At 36.0% G+C, this 23,780-nt stretch overlaps 1 protein-coding gene across 1 annotated transcript in view; it reads left to right on the forward strand.

Annotated features, from left to right (window-relative positions):
* The window catches only part of LOC134540626 (retinol-binding protein pinta-like), a 47,707-nt gene extending 27,550 nt beyond the window's left edge, over positions 1 to 20,157 (forward strand). Inside the window, exons 2-8 of the mRNA XM_063383477.1 lie at positions 1,971 to 2,127; positions 2,575 to 2,734; positions 9,594 to 9,843; positions 14,715 to 14,825; positions 15,625 to 15,733; positions 17,565 to 17,687; positions 19,254 to 20,157. Coding sequence (XP_063239547.1) covers positions 1,971 to 2,127; positions 2,575 to 2,734; positions 9,594 to 9,843; positions 14,715 to 14,825; positions 15,625 to 15,733; positions 17,565 to 17,687; positions 19,254 to 19,303 — 960 coding nt within the window. The 3' untranslated portion in view covers positions 19,304 to 20,157. The remainder of the gene's footprint in view (positions 1 to 1,970; positions 2,128 to 2,574; positions 2,735 to 9,593; positions 9,844 to 14,714; positions 14,826 to 15,624; positions 15,734 to 17,564; positions 17,688 to 19,253) is intronic.
* Positions 20,158 to 23,780: the final 3,623 nt, after the last annotated feature.

Raw genomic sequence — 23,780 nt, forward strand, 5'->3', positions numbered from 1 at the left:
AGACACGTAGCCTTGTAGCCTCGTAGTCTCTTAGACTCGTAGCATTGTAGTCCAATATCATTGGAGCTGTTGGAGCATTTGGAGCTGTTGGAGCTAGGAAGTAGTTGCACGTCTATGCAGGGCTAAATGTTTATGCGATTGCTGGCTTTCGCAAGTGATCCTGTAGTAGGATAGAAATTGTGTAATAAATATAATGTTTGTAAAAGACTTTGTGGTGTTTTATTTCTCGAACCTTACACTTTTCTGGTACTTTTTTAAAATTAAAGTTGTTTTGTATCGACCAGGGATCTAACCAAGGACCTTATTCGATCTAATCAATCAGTATATAGATTACAAATTTATTTAATGAATTTTGAACTTTTTCCCGAATCTCTAGCATTAAAATTATGAATTACCAATATGTTGGTGTTGATGTTTGATACGATAAATGTAGTAGAGGATTTAAAGTCTCTTTAAGAATGTTGAATATGGTTTATTAAAGTTATTATTTTTTACATAAAATTAAACATTATTGCATCGATCGAGTATCGAACCAAGGACGGGAATCGATTGAATCAATATGTTAATTAATGAGTGATTTTTTGATGAATTTTGGATTTTTTTCGCTTTTCTAGCTACATTATTACATGATTTCAAGATGGCGTCCGAATTTCAAGATGGCGGGGGCACCTCGGTAATAAATGATTACTGCACTGTAGCGGGTTAGAATAAAATTAACCAGATGGAAATGTACTCTATAATACGAGTACGCGCACAAGTTGGTGTACTCCAGCAGGTGGTAGCTCCTGGTAGCATGTACTGAACATAAAATGTCGGATCCATGATGGTCGACAAGGACAAAGTCAAATTTCAAGGACAAAGTCAAATTTCAAGGTCAAAGTCAAATTTCAAGGTCAATGTCAAAATTCAACGTCAAGGTCAAATTTCAAGGTCAAGGTCAAATTTCAAGGTCAATGTCATATTTCAAGGTCAAGGTCAAAGGCCAAGGTCAATGTTCAATGTCAACAGTTGAGGACAAAAGTATGGTGACCAGATAATTATACTACATGGTATCGGCACACTCTAGCAGACGAAAACAAGATGGTGGTCTCCAGCGGATGAAGACAAGATGGCGGACATGATGTCATACCAGTTGATGATATATACCTTGGTACTGGTTGTGGTAGATCAGTCTAGGTAGCTTTCATGGAGGAAGGATCGACCGTTTACTCTCTCCGGGAATCAAACCAAGGACGTACATCGATATAATCAAACAGAATTAAAATACGTTAATTTTTTGATGAATTTTGGATTTTTTTCATTAAAATCGGATAATAAATAAAGATTTTCAAGATGGCGTCCAAATTTCAAGATGGCGGACATGACATCATTCTACCTGATGGTATATGTGCACTGACATAAGTGGTGGGGGTCAGTCTGCCTGCGTCCACTGTGAGGGTTGGATCGGTCGCCATTTTTTTTTTGCCCTCACCGGGTTCGAACCGAGGACTCCGAACTCCGTGTCGTAAAAGTACATTTTTTATGAATATTTTATTAAATTTTTATTAAGTGAATTTTTTTATAAATTTTAAAAATATTTCATTAAAATCGGATAATAAATAAAAAAGTTAAAGATGGCGACCGTAACGGAAATTGCAACGGTGACGTCATCATTCAAAATGGCGGAAAACACATCGCCAGAATTTTCGAGAACACAATGACGTCATCCAAAATGGCGGATCCAAAATGGCCGTCGGGGTCAAGGTCAAGGTCACAACCATCCAAGATGGCCGCCGTGACGTCACAATCCAAGATGGCGGTCGGCTCCACAGGCTCCACAGCCTGAAGCCTGTGCCAGGACATACATTCCTATACTACTGTTGTAGGCTGCTTGTCGGCGAAAATAAAGAGAATTATCTACAATGTTTATGACTAGCTTCATTCACCTGAAGTTTGTATGTTTATTATTTTGTACCTGTCCACTGTTTCAGACAGCTTTCATTTCTACCAACACGGAGGAAGAAAAAGAAAAAATAATGGAAAATGTTGGCATTACTTTCGACGAGATTTACTGCAGAGGTAGTTCATTAGTGGAATGGACATACGTCCAACCCCATCTTCCTAACGTCAGGGAGAACTACTATAAGTGTAAGTGAATCAGGTACATTTTTTGGGCTAAAAGTTCCTATCTAGTTTATTTGGAGAAGGAATAAAATCGGTAACAAATAGCTATGCAAACAAATTTTACGCCAATGAATAATGGCTTGCATAATTTAAAAAAATGTAATCATGACCTTGTGGCACTAAGAAACGTCCAAAAAACCGTTTATCGCTGCTAACTGGTATTATCATTCTTATCATTATCACTTATTAATATTGGACTATTTTGGTGCAAAGCTAAGATACTGGACTCACATAGGAAACAAAGGACCCAGGCTTGAACCCTGGTCTTTGCCCTCCTGATTTCAGACTTCCATTAGTTATCTGATTTTTTTATATATTAACCCCTTGTCTGTACCAAGACTAAACAAGACTTATTTAATGGCTGTGGATATTCGTTGCCTTGAGCTCTTGTTCGGTTATTTCTGCACACAGACTCTGGATTCGCTGGCAAGTTGTGGTTCAGGATGAAGATGAGCATGGCACGGGCCAAGAATAAAATCGACACGTACTACACGATGAAAGCTCTAGCTCCGGAGTATTTGCTGAACAGAGACCCGGCCAATCAGCAGCTCAGAGCTTCCATGGCGCACTTGTAAGTACATCAGGAAAAAGTAATTTTTAAATCATGGATACAGAAGTTCCGTCATTCTAAATGTTTGATTGACTCAATGAATGAATTAGAAATGAACTTATTTTCGACACTGAGGCTATTATAGACCGTGGAGTGGTAATGAGTGATGAATGAAGCATTGACTGAAATAATGATTTGAGATAGTGGGAATAATCCCTTATAAAATCCACAGGTTGATGGCTACGTCCACCACGTTTCCCACTTTTTGTCAAAAACCTGTCTTTAACATTTGAGAATTTAACTCGGATCACCTGCAATTACCGGAATATTTATGGACAATTCAATTAATCCAAAAGTTTCAGTTGTAACAAACGAATGTAGTCAATAGTGAGAGCAAGTATGTTTTCGGGTGCACAAATTATATACAAATTGGTGTAACAAATAATTGCCCCCTCCCCCCCGCAATCATTCTCATCACCGTCCACCCTCCCATTCAAATATTTTTCGATGTTTCCCCCCCCCTCCCCCACCAGAAAATATTCCCCTCTACCAAGCACCTCCCTCTACCTTCTAGAACTCCACCCCTTTTTAAAATGTTTTATTTTTTTATTTAATTCTCTGTTAAGATTGACTTTATATCTCGAAAAAGACTCCGCCCATTTCTCCCATCCCTGTTATTTACCATTTTCTCCTCTCTCTGGTATCTATCCCCTCTCTCATTACCAAATTACTTTTTATTAATTTATCTAACTTCTTCTCATTTAACATAGTTTCAAAATTTCCAACCAGGTGTCACTGGATGTTGTCGGCCATGTTGGATGATGTAATCTGGGTTTTTTTAACACAGATGCTTGAGAAGATGGGAGGTAGGTGACGCTGGTAAGTGTTGTTGGCCATCTTGAATGATGGAAGTTGTATTTTAGAATTTGTTTACGAGGTAGTACCTTAATAGTTAGATGTTATTTTTATTTTTAAAAAAATCAAAATATGGTGGTTGGAACTTGATCCATAAACACAGGAGTGGTCTCGAGGTCAGTAACCGAGCAAACTGTCCATTCACCCACGAGCTCAATTAAAAAGTACAGAAGTAAATAAATAAAATGCGCGGAGGAGAGAAAATATGTAAATGTATTTAAATGATGAAGTATGAAATAAAATATGAATGTATTCAAATCAAACATTGGAAGGAGAGGAAGGGTAGTGGAGGGGAAGTATAATAATATATTTTTCCATCTTTAATTTTTAAAGTGTTTACTAGAATTACTAGTGTAACATGCATTAGTTTCATTACTCATTGCTAATGGCACATGCATTAGTTGCATCATTCACTCAAAAGGTACGGATCATGTACAAATGTCTACCAGAAGTGGTAGTATCGCCTATCCTAAAGCCAGATATGGCAGCCAAAGTGCACCACACACACTCGCAACAAAATGTTCCATTTTGTGCATGGATAAAAACTCTTGAAAATGTGCTAGGTTTCATAAACCAAAGGCATAATTAGGTAGAAGGTATCTCATCAACATACATTTAGATTCAACACATATTACAACTATGTATACGTACAACCATATTAACTCTGACTTCAGACGGAGATTCGTGCATCACTATTTTATTATTCATATTGTAAATATTGTCAATTGCGTGTTTAAAAATAATAAATAATAATGTAATTAAGTAGTGATTTAAAACATTAGTAGTGTGTGTCAGTAAACTACATATATTAACTGAAGGAAATGTAGACTCAGCGTATAAGTATTGATGTGGTAGAGCTGAACATTTCGAAAGGTATCATCCACGAGATAATTAGTTTCCAATCATCCTACACAGGATGCTTTTAAAGAAAGTTTAACCACTTAAAAATTAAAACTAACTAAATTAACTAAAAATTAATTAATTAACTAAAAATAAAATAACACTTCTTTAAAAACAAAATAAATTTAATTACAAATCACTGTATAAACTTAAAATTTAAGATGTAAGGGTTCCAAATAAACTGAGTGTTAACGATTAAAGATGACTTTATAAATATAGAACATAAATCACAATTCATAACTTAAAAAACATTAGAGTGAAAGAGAGTGTCACCAAATGTTATCCTTATTCGTATGACCAGCTCTTAGACTAATCTTACACTTGAATTAAAAGCACCCCTTCAATAAAACTGTCTCGTACTCACGCTGTTTATGACAAGTTCCTTGTTCTCGATTTCAAAATTTAACTTGGTCCATTTATTGCCCTGGGTACCATCTGAACTTCTATCTCAAAAACTCTAGTTGAAACGGGGCATAGAACACACCCAGTGTGCCTAAGATAAACACATCTTGCACTAAGGTACTCGTTTTCACTGGCGAGAGGCATAGCCTCCGCCCGAGTGAACACCAACTAACCACTCACGGTCGCTTAAAAACCATCTGTGCACCGGAGCTCCTACCAGAACAATCCAGGGTTGTTTAAACCAAGTTTATGAACAACTAACCAGGACAGCTGAACAGGCTTTCCCCTCCACCCGCACATGCGGCCAAACTGCGGCCGTTTGCGAGAGCCTGACCCAGTAACAGCGACGCACCGCGACACTCGCCACAGCCGAAAAAACAAACTACACAAGAATTTGTGTAATCTGCAAGCCAGCAGCACACCACACCAGCCCCGTGCCCCAATTAGTCAGTTATGTCACTTTCGCAGTGAGTGGACAAGGAAATCCACTCAGAGTCCCAACAGTAAAATCTAAAAATTTCATTTCAATGACCCTGGAACATTCTGAGCTGTAAAAATACCAATAAGATTATTACCAATAATTTATAAACATTAATGTTGTTTACACCTCCTAAATATGCCTACAATTTAAAACAAAATATACGAACAAATGAAAATAAATAAAAAACCTAAACATATTTTGCATTTGAGTCCTCTTCAGTGATAAACTTCCCACCTTCTACACAAGTCAAGATATCACAAATAATCCAGGCAATGATGATCCATTCCACATCACTAGGAAGCTCGAGCATAGGGCCTACAGGTGTACTTTATAAGATTTTATCTGCTCTTGTATTTTTGCACAGTTTACAAGTGCTGCCACAATATTCAGAACCTCTTCAACTATGCAAGGCCTTTTAGGCTCTGCATGAATGTTTACCAACGACTCCTCCACAGCCAAATCATATTTATTGGTAGCACATGGTTCTAGTATATGTAATATTCAGACAAGAAATGTTACGTAAAGTCTAACCAACCTGTTCTGCAAATGTGGTGCATCTCTCCCCTCCTTCCACCCCCTCTTCCACCCCTATTCCCAAATAATGAGATGCATTCACAGGAAAAATTTCTTCCTGCATTCTGTAAAGGCACCCCTCGCCAAAATGCAAGACCAACCTCCATTCACACAGACTAAAAAAGAAAACTAATCTACTGCCTCTCGCCGCAACTCACCCCCTCTATAGGTGTGAGTTTCTGCACACTTCATAGTTGAAACATATCTGTATGTCGGACAGGGTAAAGAAACATAAAATTCTATATAAATTTGTTTATTTTATGTTTGGCCCAGGGCTCTTTGTGAATTACTGACAAATGTTACGTGACATTGTGACTTCGTTCTACCCAAAATTTTAATGTAGCAGGGATGCCGGTTCATAAAGCTAATAAATTAATTATTGTCCACTTGTGAATATTTTCAATGAAGTTTTGTGGATTTTCATAAGCTGAATTTCCTCTTTACAAAATCCACCATCTAAAACATTTCCATCAAGATATGACAAATAAAAAACCCATGGTTAGCTATCAAATATTCTTACAGTCTTAAATATGTCATAATATAGTTGGCCATTTATCATTTTGTGTATATATATATATATATATATATGACATTGAATGCGCTTGAAATCACCAACACACACTTTAGACCAGCGGTGATCAATTTTCTTAAGTTACTGTACACATTGCTGATAAAGAGTTAACATTGTCATCTTGTGGAGCAATCCTTATTGTTTTATGATACCTAGAGTTGTACTCCATTTCTCATTTCCATGAGATGTCATTTCGCGTAAAATCAGTGACTGAAATGATCAGTACAGGCATTTAATAAATTTGCTGTATGATGAATAATGCTCCTTTAATCCATATTCATTCATAAAGTCTCGAAAATTCTGATTATAAAATTATTTGCTGGAATTGCTTTGAAGTTTGGAAAAATTGCCAGATGTTTTTAGAATACATTTAATACCTTCTGTAACACATGCACACAATCATATATGGTTTAAGAGGTTTGACATATGCTGTCTTTGAAAGAAAATTAGTTGCAGAAGAAGTTGGCCAGACTAAAGGTAACATTTCTTGTCTGAATATTTGAAGCATTTATTTTTAGAGGCATATGAAATAAATTCAACCAGGTCTTTGCATCAAGTCATGTAAGCCTTTTGTCTCTATTTTTGCCATGAAAATATCATAGGAGCACATTAATGGAAAAGCTACAGTATGTTGACAGATCATTTTATAATGTAGCCAGCTTCATGAAATTCTTCCAGAACTGAAAGAATTTCATTTACATGGGAAGTATTTCCCACAGCTTACGAACCTATTAATAACTTCAATCTTGTCATAATTTTATCTGGACTATTACAGAAGATGTAATTTGTATTATGCTGTAAGTCAAGCTTTTTCATTAAGGCCCTCCCCTGAGGTGTGTTAATGTTGAAAATTATTTCTCTTATAATTCCGCATTTAGAGTGTGTAAAGCTTTTATACTGAATGCATGAAGAATCATCACATATTTAGAGGGCCCCTGTAGTCTCCAATAATAGTGTATATTGTTTTAAAGCAGCTTATGACTAAATTTTAGGTACCCTCGAAATAATAGTTAATACAAACCGAGAACTGGCTGGATTAAATTGTAATCCTCACTAATAATATTACCTGCTTGACAAAATGCCTCCTTCTTCCAAATACCATTGTTTATGTTTATACATGCCATATAGTTTGTCACTTACCCAGGATTTGAACCCTGCTAGGTATGCCTGAGCATCTTCGCCTAAAGATTATTAGATGTTACCTAAAACCCACCATGGTGTTTACCTCATTAAAAACTTAGTAGCAAATCATCATCTTCATTATCTGTACTCCGGTTTGTAGATAAACCATGTTTTACAACAGTATTATCGGAGGCCCATGTTTTTAGTTATCAGTTTCATATAACTAGAGTCACTGCTCATACACTGTGCCTGCCCAATATTATCTATTCATTAAGTTGTTTCAAAAAACTTTTCATTAAGAGTGTCATGTTCAAGATGGGCCCTTTTAGCTAGTAAATAATAGGCATATATACTTTTAATGAATTGGTCCAGCCTAACAGCCTAAAGAGACAAAACTGAAGCTGGATTGGTAAATTAATGCGTTTATACACTGTTAGCTGGCTTCATGGGTCGAGAGCTCGGGTTAAAACTTCGAGTAGAGCTTTGTTTTAAAGGTGAGGATTTTCCAGCAGCAACAACTGTAGGTTTCAAGCCAACGATTCTATACTACGAAGAACTTTGTACTCTCTGTCATTGAAGTGGACTAATTGAGACAGTCATTTAGTAACATCGGTGCTACTAGAACTTATTATTTTGTAAAGTTTTAGACAACTTTTTTGTAGCATATATCTTTCACTTTTGTACCAACTATACCATAACTAGTAACCTTAAAAAAGACTGAGTTTATCCTCCAACACAAGAGTGTACATGTCACCCAATTTTTCGGAAATGTCAGATATTCTTAAATAAATTTGGATGTAGTCAAGACAAGAATTTATGGTACTGCATCTTTTGGTTTTGTAGTAACTATAGCCATTTTTTCAGGATTCTTGGTCATATAGCAATCATAAAACATGCTTAGCTGGTCTATATGCTTGTAATTTTTATATACATAGTTTAGGTTTGGCAGTTCGTAGAATTTTGTATTGTCTGCTTGGAATAGGTCATATATTTTTTAAAAGATATAAAAAGTATCATTACAGAAGGCTGCGTGATTTGGATACAATTGACCTATATGACAAGTATCAAAAAATAGTCCTTGGTTTGAAAATGTTTATCTATATGTTTTTATTTGTCCCTCTAGTAATCATAAGAAGTGTCGAATATTTCCCCTAGTAGGCATAATGACAGTAAGATATTTTATTCATGCGGGAAGGTATCTTGTACAGAGTCCTCATTTGCAGTGAGAATGATTAGTACTATGGCTGTCAAAAAGGCAGTTAGAAAAACAAGCTAACATCAGCCGATATGAAATGTGTGAATGAAAAGACAGCACAGAGAATGCCACGGATGCAATGAGTCAGAAAAAAATATCATTGCACGGACGAACACAATGGTATGACAATGTGCCTGATGGCAGGAACATATAATATTTCCCTAAATTTCGCATTTGTTTTGACTTGGGAAGTATACGGTTTTCCTCTGTGCAATCGTCATTGTGTTGTCCAGAATATATTTTTATTTTCACCACTGGGTTCGCCTTTGAATCGCTGTGTTTATGTTGTCAAAGTTTGTTGATTGTCTGTATATTCTGTTCTAGCTGTCTCGTCTTTGTCGCCCACTGTGTTCATCTGTGCCGAAAAACATATTCTGACTTATTCCTTTCATGGAATTCTCTGTGCTATGTCTATGCATGCATACTTTTGTCATTTCCAGATTTTAGCTTGTTTTTACTGTGTGTGTATTCATATTTATGGCCCATTCTTGTAGCTTCTCTATGTCATACAATGTAAAGCAGCAATGAGTTATGGCCATAAAAATATTCTAAATTACAAAATAACGACTTAATGTTTTCTCCCCAACCCCATGGCCGAGAGAAGATGTGTGGCTTAACGCCCCCTGCGGCAGAGGAGTAGTTGGTACCCTGGTTGTTGCAGGCATATAGCGCCGATGCCGATGCTGACAGACCGCCTGACCAGGGTGTACGCAATAAAGTTCGTGGACCGCGAGTTTTCGCCGCACATGTTAACGGACTGGAATAAGTACGTGTTGATGTTGGGCGACGTGCAGCAGTGGGACGACCTCAGCCTCGCCGAGGAGGTGGTCGTCGACATGGCCAACCTGACGCTCAAGCAAGTCGTCGTTTTGACGCCACCAGTGGTCAAGAAGCTAGTCAAATGCTACCTGGTGAGTGATGGTCGGTGCATTTCCCAGAACCAGGTAAAGGTTGTGTTCCGGTTGACAAACGTCAGTCGTGTAGAAAGTTGCCACGATACCCAATTTTGTCAACAAAATATATGACGTAATTAACTCTTTACTTTGTAGGTGCTTTGACCAGAAGTGCCATCACATCCCCATTTGCATACTAATTCTAAATCAACAACTTCGTTTTCAGGAAGAATTTTAACTACATCTGATTGTATCATTCAAATTCTTTCCACTGTATGATTTTCCAATACCTGAATTGTTACTGTAGCTGCAATTTCAGTTACAGAAATTTCTGAATTTTCTGGGTAAAACTTATTTTTAGAATCCAATACATATTTATAAGGCGGGTACAATTTACGTTTTTCTACGCTTAAAGAACGCATTCCTTGGTACTGACTTTTGGACAGTTTATTTTCTATAACCAATGATAATGCTTCGTTGCCTGACAGTGAATTACCTGTAACACGTTGCATATCTTTCTGGTACTTTGATTCTTTTGATGGCCTGCCTTCTGTGATATCCTTAATTAATTTCGAAACATGTACATTTCCTGAAGCCCGGAGACCCATTTGTGTAGCGTCGGCCAGTGCTTTGACGCTATGTTCTTCTCTAAACCTTTTCTGTCATCCTGCGTTTGACCGTTCACTCAAATCGTCCCAACTTGACGAAGGACGTCCTATTGTTTTGTTCGCGGAAGCCTCCGCACCTTTATTTTCAACTGTGAAATATAAAGGAACGTTAAGCCAAATATCTAATTAATCGAAGAATTTTCTTTCAATTCTATTAACCTGTTTCCACTTTTTTTAAACTTCGTTAACAATTTCGCAATGACATCTTTTAAATTTTGTGGCAAAATGTATTTATTTCTAAACTTTTTCGATACCTCTATTTCATTCGCCATGTAAATATTTTCATTTAATACAGTTTTCATAAATATAAAAATTTCCTTTCTTGTGCAAGAAATTTCTTTGGTATCGTTTGCAGATTCTAAAAACTAAGAATTAAAGGTTAATAAAAAAATATTTTTACCAATTTATTGTAAATAATATTTCACAAAAAAAAAACGCATAACTGAATGTGAAAAATGCGGGTTTAAAGGCGCATCCATATCATCGAATAAAAGTCATAACAGAAGCCAAAGCTGTAGCTAACTACAGTTAATTTTTTGACATGTTTTAAAAATATTAATGATCTACAAATGCCATTTGGTTTAAAAGTGGGATTTTGTGTCACTTTTAACTTATGACTTTTATTAAATACTTCTTCAAAAGTGATATAGAAATCACTTCATCATTTATTATTATTTTTATTAAAATAATTAATTATATTGATTAAGGGTAACACATCTGAAATTTATTTACGTTCTGGAGAATAATACATTTTGCAGAATCCTAATCGGTTCACTTTTCACTTTTCTATACTTGTTTGAACTTGAGGAATTTTTGGGTGCGTCACACGTTAACAAAGCGACACGCTCGACGCTTCGAAACAAAGTGAATTCCTGAGTGAGGTAGGGACCCTTACCCTTCCCTAACGGTGTTTATACGTGCTAGAGGTATCATTACTACTATTCCAACAGTCAAATGTTCTTAGAAAGAACATTTTTTTTCGAATTTGGCCAGCTTTTCGGGATTTGGGACCAGTGTGCGACGTCAAATTTTTAGTTTAAATTTTTTTTGTTAAATATATCACTGTGCTAGATCTACTATTTAAAAACGTATGAATTGTGATATCAGTAAAATGAAGTTTAATGTGCGTGAATCATGTTTCATAACTTGATAGTAATTAGTTTGTTTATTTAGTTTATATTGTATTTTGTGAGTTTTTTTATCATGTTTTTGTTTATTGTCTTTTATTTAAGTATACTTAATTATGTAAGTTTCTTTTGTAACTTTACATCTAATTTTACATAATGCCTGTGGTTAAGTGGTATACAAGGTGGCAAGCCTTAACCTAGCTACATACAAATTTCCTATAAATAAATAAACATGCTGGCAGATCCAAGATAGCTGCCGTGACGCCAAACTGGCTGAAGTACTACGAGGGTTATTATTTTTTCAACCTCCGATCGGCTGTAATAAAAAAACGGGAATGAATTGGGAAATTATTTTAATGTCAAAAGAAACGTACATCTTTACTCTATTTTTTCACATAACCACCGTGCAGATTGAGGCATTCGTCGTACCGATGCACCAGCTTTCCAATACCCTCTGCATAAAATGATGCCTCCTGCCTATTCAGCCACGTTTTAACAGTGCCCTGCAGTGTGATTACAGTTTCATTTCTCCGTGGCATGCCTATTAATCGATACCCTAATCGCTCGTACACGAATCGACACGTCTCGTAGTGTTTACCCCCTTCCACCAACCATGTGGAGCGGCCAACTCACACCTCAGTTGTAGCTTGGTTATGGGAATGTCAACATGGCTGCAACGATAAACTGTACGGCGAAATGCGAGCTGCGTGGAGTCATCCGTATCTTACAGGCAGAAGGGCACACTGCAGCAGAAATCCATCGCCGAATGAGTGTTGTGTACGGTGAAAACTTTATGAGCGATGGCGTTGTGCGAGAGTGGTGTCGGAAATTCCGCGAAGGCCGTATTGATGTTCATTATGAAGGTGGCCAAGGAAGGAAGTCGGTAGCAACAAATGACATAGTTCAGAGAGTTGATGGAGTTGTTCGTGAGAGACGTCGATTCACGATTTCAGAACTGTCTGAACAATTTACGCTCATTTCAAGGTCAGCCCTATACGCCATTGTTACAAACAATCTCGGATACAGGAAAATCTGTGCCCGATGGGTACCCAAGATGTTGACTGACATCAACAAGGAGCGGCGAATGGCATCAGCCTTGTCGTTTTTGCTGCGTTACGCAGACGATGGTGAACACTTTTTGACTCAAATTGTGACAGGTTATGAAACATGGATTCATTTCGATAATGAAGAAACAAAACTTCAATCACAACAGTGGATGCACACCTATTCTCCAAACAAGCCGAAAAAGTTCAAACGGACATTCAGCACCAAGAAACAGATGGCTACAATTGTTCTGGGATCACCAAGGTGTGCTACTGGTTGATTTCATGGAGCCAGGGACAACAATTAATGCTGCTGCATACTGCGCGACACTACGACGGCTAAGAAGTCGATACGCAACACGCGGAGAGGAATGCTGACATCTGGTGTTGTCTTGCTTCATGACAAAGCCCGACCGCATAGTGCCGCCGTAACACAACAACTCCTTGCAAGATTTCGATGGGAAGTGTTTGATCACCCTCCTTACAGTCCGGATATGGCACCGAGTGACTATCACCTTTTCCACACGTTGAAAAAGTGGCTTGGAGGACGACGCTTCAACACCAATGATGAACTGCAGAGCACTGTTTAAACGTGGCTGAATAGGCAGGAGGCATCATTTTATGCAGAGGGTATTGGAAAGCTGGTGCTTCAGTACGACAAATGCCTCAATCTGCACGGTGATTATGTGGAAAAATAAAGTAAAGATGTACGTTTCTTTTGACATTAAAATAATTTCCCAATTCATTCCCGTTTTTTTATTACAGCCGATCGGAAGTTGAAAAAAATATAACCCTCATATATTTGTTAATGGTAGTGGTTGTGACCGGCCGCTTGGTTATTAGTGTAGAGAAAATATGAAGAAAATTTTATTGACCTCACAGAGTATCAAACAGAGGACTCCGGACTCGATTGTACAAGTTCTTTTCATTATTTTAGTATTTTATATTAGTTTTTTAGTTAATAACGTGTAAATTATTTTTTGATGGGGAGGGGTATGTAAACATGGAATAGTGGTGTTGAATTATATTCGAGCTACAATATTTCAGTCGTTATAACGGCCAAATGTTACGATTATGACCTTTGAGGGTAAAATTTAATTTTTCGAGGAGTCTTAAGCTTTATTTTTATTGAATAAAGATGAAAAGTTTCCCCTGAAAATAGGGAAATTGTTATTCAGTTTACTTAGCTTTGAATTGTTTTTGTGAAAATTTATGGAAATTTTCCCTAAAAAATCCAAGTTGATGGCCGGTCATTGACTCTCTCCTTGCTCCCCAGCCTGAAGTCTGCCCATAATCTCCAAACCTACTACTTACATGCCCTTTTCTTTAATGAATAGTACAGTCAAAATTAAGGATGAAGTTTTTCCAGTCAGTGCAAACCAGCTTTTTATGCGTAAAGTATGCAAATTAATAAACGACACATAAAAGGTCAAATATTTTAAGAACGAGCTTTTCCTAAAGCTACCTGCTCTTTTTGATTTTTTACTTATGAGAAAAACAAAGTCAGCTTTTGCCACATTATTTTTGCCCACATTTCACCAGAAAAAAAATTATACAGATGGCTCATATTCTGTCATCATTGATGAAAAAAGCTCCTTACGTCATAGTGAAATGATATGTGACCAAGACTGACTCATAAATTTTGGTGAGCTTTGAGGTACGTAACTGAAGATGTGAAGAAAATTATCCAACTGCAGTGGCAGTATTCTATATATATATATATATATATATATATATATATATATATATATATGTGTGTGTGTGTGTGTGTGTGTGTGTGTGTGTGTGTGTGTGTGTATCTGTATGTTTTCCATAACCAATGGTTGGTTTTTGTATGATGATTTTGGTGAATTTACAATACTTTAAAAGCAACAGAAACCATCACAACAATAATTAAAATTGAAATAGTACTTTCTTTATTATTTCTTCAATAATAATTAAAAAGATAAGTCTACTACGCTTTAAGTGAATAACGTATTCAGTTACGAAACTTTATACACTTGATTCACGTTAATGTGGTAATGTTTCAACCCTGTCATTTGTCCCCACAGGACGTACTCCTCTTCAAGCCACTCAGCATGCATTTTGTGAACGCGCCTTCATTCGCAGAAGCGGTCTTTACCTTGGTGAAGTCACTGTTGAAACCAAAAATTGCGGACAGGGTAAGGTTCCAAATGCATTTTTATTTTGTCAAGTGAATATATGTATTTTTTTAATAGTAATGATATTTTCTTTCGCAGAACCCTAAGGCTTTTTTAGTAACAAAAAATCATAACAGAAATAACAAAATGTTCAATACACTCGTTAGTTATTTTTATTGAATAAAAAAAATACTAAAACTTAAAAGACAGAATTTTCAGTAAATAAAAATAAAATAATAAAATAATTTACATTATCTTAAAATGAACGTAGTAATGTTTTTCTGCATTATTTAAAATGAACTTAATGCTTTAATTCAAACACAATATTTAATAATATTAATTTAAAACTAAATAAGTTATCTTAGAATAAGTTTTATGTCAAATGCATTATTTTGGAAGATTTTAGCTGCTCACTTACGATATCTTAATATTTGTAAAATTAAGATTATAATAATTAATGGGGAAAAAATTGTTTCTATAAATTCCTTTTTTCTAAATATGCTGTGACTGAAAAAAAACATAACTAGGAAAAACGTAGGCCTATTCATAAACACCATAACATTGCAAAAATAGTAATAATACATTTAGAAGAATACAAATCAAAATTATAAATTATATAAGTAAATTAAGTGGTTATATAATGTTATTACTACTGTAATAAGGTATTTGAGTGATATTTTAAAAGGTTTTTATGGGTAAAAATATTGACAAAATAAATTATGAAAATATTCAATATTGATAATACAGTGGAAACAAAATACAGTACAAAATGCTTTGTGGTATTAGCTTAAGCATTTAATTTTTTTTCGCTCTCTTTTAGATATTCGTTCACACCGAAAAAGGTTACGAGAAACTGCATGAACACATATCTCCAAAATACTTGCCCAAGGATTTTGACGGAGAAGGACCAGAGTTGAAAGATATGCACAGTACGTACAAAAAAAAATTACATACTTATATAAGTATAATATTGCTCTGCAAATACAGTATGTCCCTAAAATAATGTCCCAGTTTTAAATTTGAATAGTATCAACTGTAAGCGTTGTAGAGTTTTGGTTCAAGGTCACAATTAAAGAGTCAAACAGTTTTATAAAAGCGCATGCGCGAGTACTGCTCTGCTGTTTTCTCGCTTGCAGCGCCACCTACGCAAAATGGCGACTCCTGAGTTTAAAGCGTTTCGTTTTCTGAAATTTTGTAAGCGTGAATCTGTAATTTCAGTTCAACGTGCGTTTTGTTGAAAGTTAAATTGTGATCCCCGTGTGGCAAAATCATCCGCAGATGTTAGTCATAACATAGCTCTTTTTCGCTAGCCTCCACGTTAACCTGACATAAACCATGCGTTTTATTTTCCTTAAGAACTTAATAAAAGTTTGTGCTTACGTTCCTCCGCTACCTAATAATTGGCCAGAGTTGAGACACAGAATTGAAGAGGCTCTTGCTTCCATTCCTCCGGAAGGAAGGGTAGGAAGAATTGACTTTAGGTTGGAGTGTGCCTTATAGCTAAAGGTGAAAATATTTAACGTTTTTAAAAAACTACGTTAGATTACCTTTAATTGTATGTATATTTTGTTATAATTAGTCTAAATTAAACTGTTTTAATATACCATTGAAACTGTGACCTTTTTTTAATGGACATCCTGCATACTTCTCAACTTTACACCATGAATAATTTAACTATACGACTCCAATCAGAGTACGGAATCTCATTGAAAATCCTGTTCATAAAAATAAACTTAATTTAAAAAAATATTATAATTTGGAAAAAAAATTTCAATCTGTTTTGAGAAATAAGGTGAAACTGAGTTCAGACCTCAACCTATCGAGTGCCAGAATTCTTAACCATGCGAGTCCCGATGGAGTATTTTCAAAATGAGTTTGATGATGGTAAGGAAAACAAAAGGTTTTCATAAAACAATTTTTCCAACTATTATAAATGGTTGACACTGTTCTCTCGTGCATAAATTCGCAAAGAGACGATACCTTTGCTTCGACATTTATAGTGTTATTTGTACCAATACATTTATTGAGAATTAGAGCTCGGGTCATTTTAATGCAATATTAGTAAGTATGATTCTATACAATGTCTTACAACAGCTAAACTAGTCTCAGTAGTGGGTGATATATGTAATGTTACTGTTTGAGACAATATTTTATAATATTTTCTGGCAAATTTATTTTATTTAATAGGATATTTCAATTTTATTGTTTTAATTTTTTTATAAAATATTTTTCTTAACAAATATAACATATTACTGAACAAACATGTTTCAGATTTCATATAACATGATACTTATTTTTCCAAAACAGTGTAATTTTAACTAACAAATGATGCACCTTTTCCAAAATAATGATGCATAATAAGCATGTCTAACTTTTAAGAAAAAATAAAATAGATCTGTTAAGTATTTCTGTTTATTTTTATTTTTGATGTTTAATGTCGTAAAATAAAATTTAGTACCTAAAAATGTTACAAGAATAAAAAGAACCATTTTCCCAACCTTTTTGATTAAATTGTGGTAAAAATGTAATAATAAATAAATTACTTTCACAAAATTTAATATTTAAATTTATGTTATTTGTCATTAGATTTGCGTTTTGGTTGGAAATGCTGATTAATTAAATAATTTTAATTGCATTTTGGTGTTTTGTCGTGTATTAACTTGAATTTCGGTATAATGTGGTTTATTGGCATATTTTAGGTGTTACTTCTGTTTTATAGCAATTCGCCATATAATCTAGTTATTGTTAATGTTGTTTCAGATGCTTGGTTGCAGAAGATCGACTCCTATAGAGAGTGGTTTCTGGAGAATGATAGCTACGTCGTGCGGGAGGAACTGAGACAAGGCACGCCCATCTCCTATAGTGACGTCTTCGGCATGAAAGGTTCATTCCGTCAAATGACCGTTGATTGACCATCAGAAACCTTAAATATACGGGATATCTTACAAACATGCCTCGAAGTCACCAAAAATATTTATATTTAAATATTTTTTCTAGGCGTTTCACTAACCTGTTTTGGATTTCAACCAAGAATGACAAAACATACTTCCATGTTGATTGGAGCTTGTTTGTATTTAAATAAGTGTATATATATTATAATCATTTTTTTCTTATCAATATTCTTAAGCGAATAATCCGTGCTATAAATTTAGGCTCTTATCAGATTGTAAAAATAATTTAATTGCCTACTATTGTAACCCACACATAAATACAGCGTGTGAAAGAGTTATATACATAAATTCAATTGTTCATACATTTCCCTGAAAAAAAAAAACATGTAGTGCACTGTGAGCGTAAACGCATGTTTCATGTACACAAGCCATCTTAATTATTTAGGCAGAGCCTTACTCGAGCTCTATGATTGATTGTTAGTTGGGAAACCAGCTTCATGTTAAAGGGAATGTGCAAGAAAGTGAGGTTCCAACATTTGTGAAGTATTGCAAAAAAAATTTAAGAATGTAATGTGATGTAATTTCAATATTTTAGTACTGTATAGACATTCTGTTTGAATTTTTTTACAGAAAGTCAAGTAGTGGACATATTAGGCATCTTAACAAATACACTGTTCAGGCTTAATTCCAACATCAGGACATAAATTTGTCTTAAAATTTAACAAGTCTTTATAATAATGTATCAGTTTTCAAAGACAAGTTTTTTTTTATAGAAAGGTAACTGAAATAAGTCTACTCGATTCAAATACGGCAAGTTGGTAGGCTCTATAGATTGTCTGATTTTTTACATTATATTGATCACAATTTACATACAATAACAAAATTAATATAAGAAAACCAGGAATTACCAATGAAATTACTACTTTTGTTATATTTCTAATGTTAAAAATTATTCAAGTTGGCTGGAACGAGAGGTCTGCCCCTCCAGTAGGGCAGATTCCTATGAGTGTCAGGCCCGTTCCATCCATGAGACCGTCTCAGATGGGAAACTACAGGTCGATTTTAATTTAATTTTGAATAAAAATAACAGGAATTCCCTTCCAATTAACAACAAATTGTAGAGTATCAGAATTTTACAAAAAAAAATGCCTGAGAAATAGGTGGGTTTTGGAAGTAGAGTATATAGTTCTTCCTTGTATGCTGGATCGGTTCCAGCATAGTGACTTTCATGATACGTAAACATAACTCCAGTTACGTAACGTACGTGTGTTTACGTAACGCTATATTGTAACCTAAAATTAAAAAAGTCCAGTTCAGGATTATACCCGCCCAATGCCACCAACCTCCCAAAATCTATATGACATCAATCACTATTTAGTGTACAAAGTCATTACGTAATACCGTATACTTAAAGTCCCAAGTCATTCTGTCTGGCCACAAAAGGTAAAGTCCGAAACAGACTTAGAATAATTACCAAGTCCTCCTGCAGCGAAACCTTTTGAATATTTTAGATCACCAAACTCAACATAGTTTGTGACGGTCATGCCAATTTCCGTAGTTCCAGCGACGACGGACAGCATGACGTCACATGGCGAGTCGGAGCGTTGAGACGGCATTGGCACGATCTACTTCCGGCGGGCGACTGCCCTCGGCTGTCGTAATCAGGCGCTCATATACGCGTCTTGAGCAGCAATCGAGACGGCCTAGAACATTCTACTACGAGCTTCTGGTTACTCGCGACAATGGCGCTCTTGCGATGATGTCATATCTGTTGAAGTTATTGGAACCTTTTTTCCATCACTGTGGCACTTTTTTCTTGGGTGCGCGACGGGCTGCCTATACCACAGGCTTCCAGAGATTTGCACGTTGCCTACACCACAGGCTTCGACATCGTTAAAGCAGCAACTAACGTCACAGTGAGGGACATTCAAGCAAGTTAAAGGAAGATTAACTTTACGCCATAACAAGAATTTTTAAAATCCAAATAATTTTTTACCAACACATGGAACACTTGCAGCATCTGTGATACGAAACATGTGATTATGGAACCCTACAGGTGAAAGAGAATTTTTTTTTATTGTGCATGCTAAATTTAAAAAAAGTTTTTTTTTATTGTACATGCTAAATTTAAAAAAAAAGTAAAGCAGTGTCGTATCCATGGCGATGGTTAAAAAACTAATTTATTTCTTTTTTAATATACACAGATTTAAATCCCAATTAGTTTGAAATTGAAAAATACAACAGAAATTATTAATGTATAAATAAACTTTTTGTAAAATACGTCGGTGTTAAAAATTGTAACCAAATAAATGGGTGTTTGAATTAAATTAATAAGATATGCTTGAATTAAAATTCGCTAACATTTTCGTAAAATCAAAGTCATTGTGAAATTGTGTCATAAATGCACACACACAATTCTTTGATAAAATAACTGGAAAGAACAATAAAATATTTCTAGGAAATGCTTTCGTTCTTTGTATGCGAGTTTGCCTAAACAATTAAAAACATTTTTAAATATCACATCGAAAAAATAATGATATCATTATTTTAATGTATTTAGAAATAAATTGATCGATAACGTGGTTGCAAACTGAGCCATTCACACCCTCAGTTCAGCAACATAAATGTAAACTTAATATTAAACTTACAAATACCCATCCAACAGATTACAAAATCAAACATTGGTTTCAATTTTTTCTTTGCCTAAAGAAATTGATCATGACAGCCAAGAACGCACATATTGTGCGCCAGATACACTTTGTTTAGGATGATAAGTGCTTCAGCAATTATTCAGAGCTAAAGAGATTTTTTTTTTAACAAACAATATATTTTTATAGGTGATGAGCTACTGTGATACTTCATCTGTGTGTGTCTCGTTTCTCACATGAAAAATTTAGCTCTCATAGTCTTCATGTTTTCCCCTTGTAAAAAAGTGGAAAATTATGTTGAACAGATGATAACTGTGAATCTGAAGGACATTTTTTCATGTTATTCTTCACATGGATGGTCTTTACTTAATCAGGTTGGCTACAGTTTTTGTCTATAGTCTGTGTCATCAAGGCCGTAGCCAGGATTTTGTGAAAGAAGGGGTCCGGTTTAACCATTATATCAATTTTTATGATTAATTTTTCTTTCAAATTGAGATTTGAAAGAAAATCGATCGTCCCAATAAAGTTCCTGATAATTAAGGACTTTAATTACTCCAAAGTTTACACACAGAAATTTAATAAATGATTTGGCTTGAAGAAAGTAAAACGAATATTTTATATTTTGGTTTTTCCTTTGGTATTTTATTTCTTTGCTCTTAAGTCAATTATTTTAAAGAATTTGTTGAAACAAGGCATGAATACATGCATATTAATGTTATTAATTACATGAATCACCCATGTCAAGATTGTATGTAATAAATGCTTATAAAAACACGTGTGCAAACCGGAACTGCCGCTTTTGTGTGTGTGTGAGGCATGTCAGGCACTAATGGGAAGAATATTCATTATTGTAGCCCACTAAGGATTAAAATAATCCTTCCAAATAATATCTCAGTAACATTATGTAGCTAGCGTGTTAAAATTGTGTTATTTTGTATTAACTTGTTTTTTTTTTCTTCTTTTAAATGCTGGAGCAGGTTCAGACCACCTGACCTTCCCCCGTAACTACGTCCCTGGTATCATGTCATTTTTCCAAATGTGATAGTTTCAAATATAAATGTTACAGTTGGTACCCATTTCTCAAGTGTCACTTTGAAAAGCATTAAAATGTTTTTTTTTTTTTTTGTTTTTTTGCGAACACTGTAGATAGATTTGAGAACTGTCAAATTTAAGACAATTTACATTGATCAGACTGTACCGCGTTTTTAGTTCAGAAGTTGGCAGTTACCTGTGGTGCCATCGATACCTGGCACTCTGTGCGTGACCGGGACACGTACACGACAATAAGTACATTGTAAGAGTTTTGAGTTTTCGACAACAACGTCTTTTGACACTGGGGAAAAACGTCCCTTGTTATATAATGGAAGGGTTTGGTCTTAGCCTGCTTTGAACTACCATCCCAGCTTTCGCCTGAAATTTATGTGGGTGAATTCCTGGATGCGAAAGGGTTTCCAAAGTTTTAACACTTCTATTTTAAAAATTAATTGTAATATAAATTACCACAAAACTTATTATCTATTGAAATTTATTTAGACATTTATAATTTCATACCTATGCTTTACCCGGGACTCAAACCTGGAAAACCTCGAACCGAACTCCGACACACGTCCAAGTTTTTTTTTTCTGTTTCGATAGTCTAGTGGCACAATGCCAAGATTTGACATTTACCAGTATGCCAACAATCCTTCCACCCCCCCTTTATTGATGTCTTTTTTTATGTAAACCCGAGTCGATGTGTGTTATTGTAGTTGTTGTTGTATTTGTTGGTGTATGGGTAAACACCAAAGAGAATCATAGGAAACACAAATTACGTCAATGTCTTAACCGGGATTCGACCACAGAGCCCCCGCACCGAAACCCGGTGCGTTGCCGACTGTGCTACAGGGGCAGACACCAGTAACGCCACGGAGGTCCGCTATTTAGGTCTCTTTTTTTACTTATAAAAAACATATCCTGTAAAACGGAGTTGACATATCCGAGGTTTGATCGCTGCTGAGGGCTGCGGAAGGACGGAGTGCGTGTGTGTGTGGGTGTGTGTGTGTGTTGCGGAGCGAGGCCGGTTTGAAGTGCAGCGACGCGCATGGCCGGCTGCAGTAATAAGCTCCCTCCCTCCCTCCCCTTCGCACTATTCCTGCCGCTATCCTGCACAGACAGGACCCAGAACCCCGCCCCCTTCCCAGACCCCTCACACGCATGCACGCCCTCGTGATGACGTCATGCGCAGCCGGCGAGCTTCACGCGCCGTCGCGTCGCACTGCGCAGGCGTGGTGCAGAGGCGAAGCGCCTCAGTCCTCGCGGGCACCTCCGACCCAGCTGTGGAGCGACCCTGTGATAGCAAGGGATCACTTTGTTCCGCCAACGAGGCTGACGTTGGCTCAGAGTTCGCCATCTGATCTGTCAAAATCACTTGTTTTGCACAGTGAATCTCACGCGCGTTTATTTACGAACCATAATTAAAGACTTTGTTTAAAATCATCGCCATCATCATGAACTGCTTCAATTCTGCGGCCGGTTAAGCGCAGTATTATGCTTACATCTTCCTTTGTCACTCCGCCATTTCTCCTTCGCCTCTGTCCTTCACTCATTTAACTATCGGCTCTTTCTACCTCCTCCTTGATCCTCCTTGGGGGCTTCTTCCTGTGTACTTCAGATTGTGGGTTGTGTTAATCCCCGAATATGCCACTAGGCGATGTACATGGTGTGACTGAGACGCATTGAGCGAGGTGATATTGCGGTGGTTTTTAATTTCCTTTCGCAGTATGAAGGTTGCGGGATAAAAAACACTTCCGGTTTCGAACCCTAGAAAGAAATTTCTCACAAATGTAAAATTTTCGTCACCGATTAGGAATATAATACGAGACCTTTGGCTCACAAAACAGAAGCTTTAACCAGCATTATATATATATAATTACCTTTTCTTCTTAAATTCGTAGTTTTTAAGAAAGAACACTACTAGAACAGTGTTAATTGTCTCTGTTTCTTAATCATAGAAGTATACAACGGAAAATTTTCAGTAATAAACCATGAAGAGTTATCATGGCCTAAAGAGCGTCGAAGCTCCTTCAGCCTTGTGTGTCTCCCCCTTAAGGAGCTCACCTAGTCAGGGATGTATCTGTGTTAGTGAGGCTGGATGGTAAATGCGACGCTTACTGGTGCTTCTAGCATATTATCGCCTCTAAGCACAAGGCTCTAGACTGGCGTACAGTCTCCTTGTCGTACAAATGAGAACTATTAAATTTGAGTGGTGACCGTAACATTATATGGCGGAGAAATGAAGTGTAAGTATCTTTAAGTGCTTTCAAGTATCTCTACCGGTTGTTTTACTCCTAAAAATTTCTCTGATAATACGCCTTTTAGCCATTTTAACTGTTCTAAAAATACATTTTAAAAACTTAACACCGAAACAAAACTACTTATAGGCCCTAAGCCAATTCTTA

The sequence above is a fragment of the Bacillus rossius genome, chromosome 1, assembly GCF_032445375.1.
Source record: "Bacillus rossius redtenbacheri isolate Brsri chromosome 1, Brsri_v3, whole genome shotgun sequence".
In the NCBI taxonomy this organism is placed as follows: Eukaryota; Metazoa; Arthropoda; class Insecta; order Phasmatodea; family Bacillidae; genus Bacillus; species Bacillus rossius.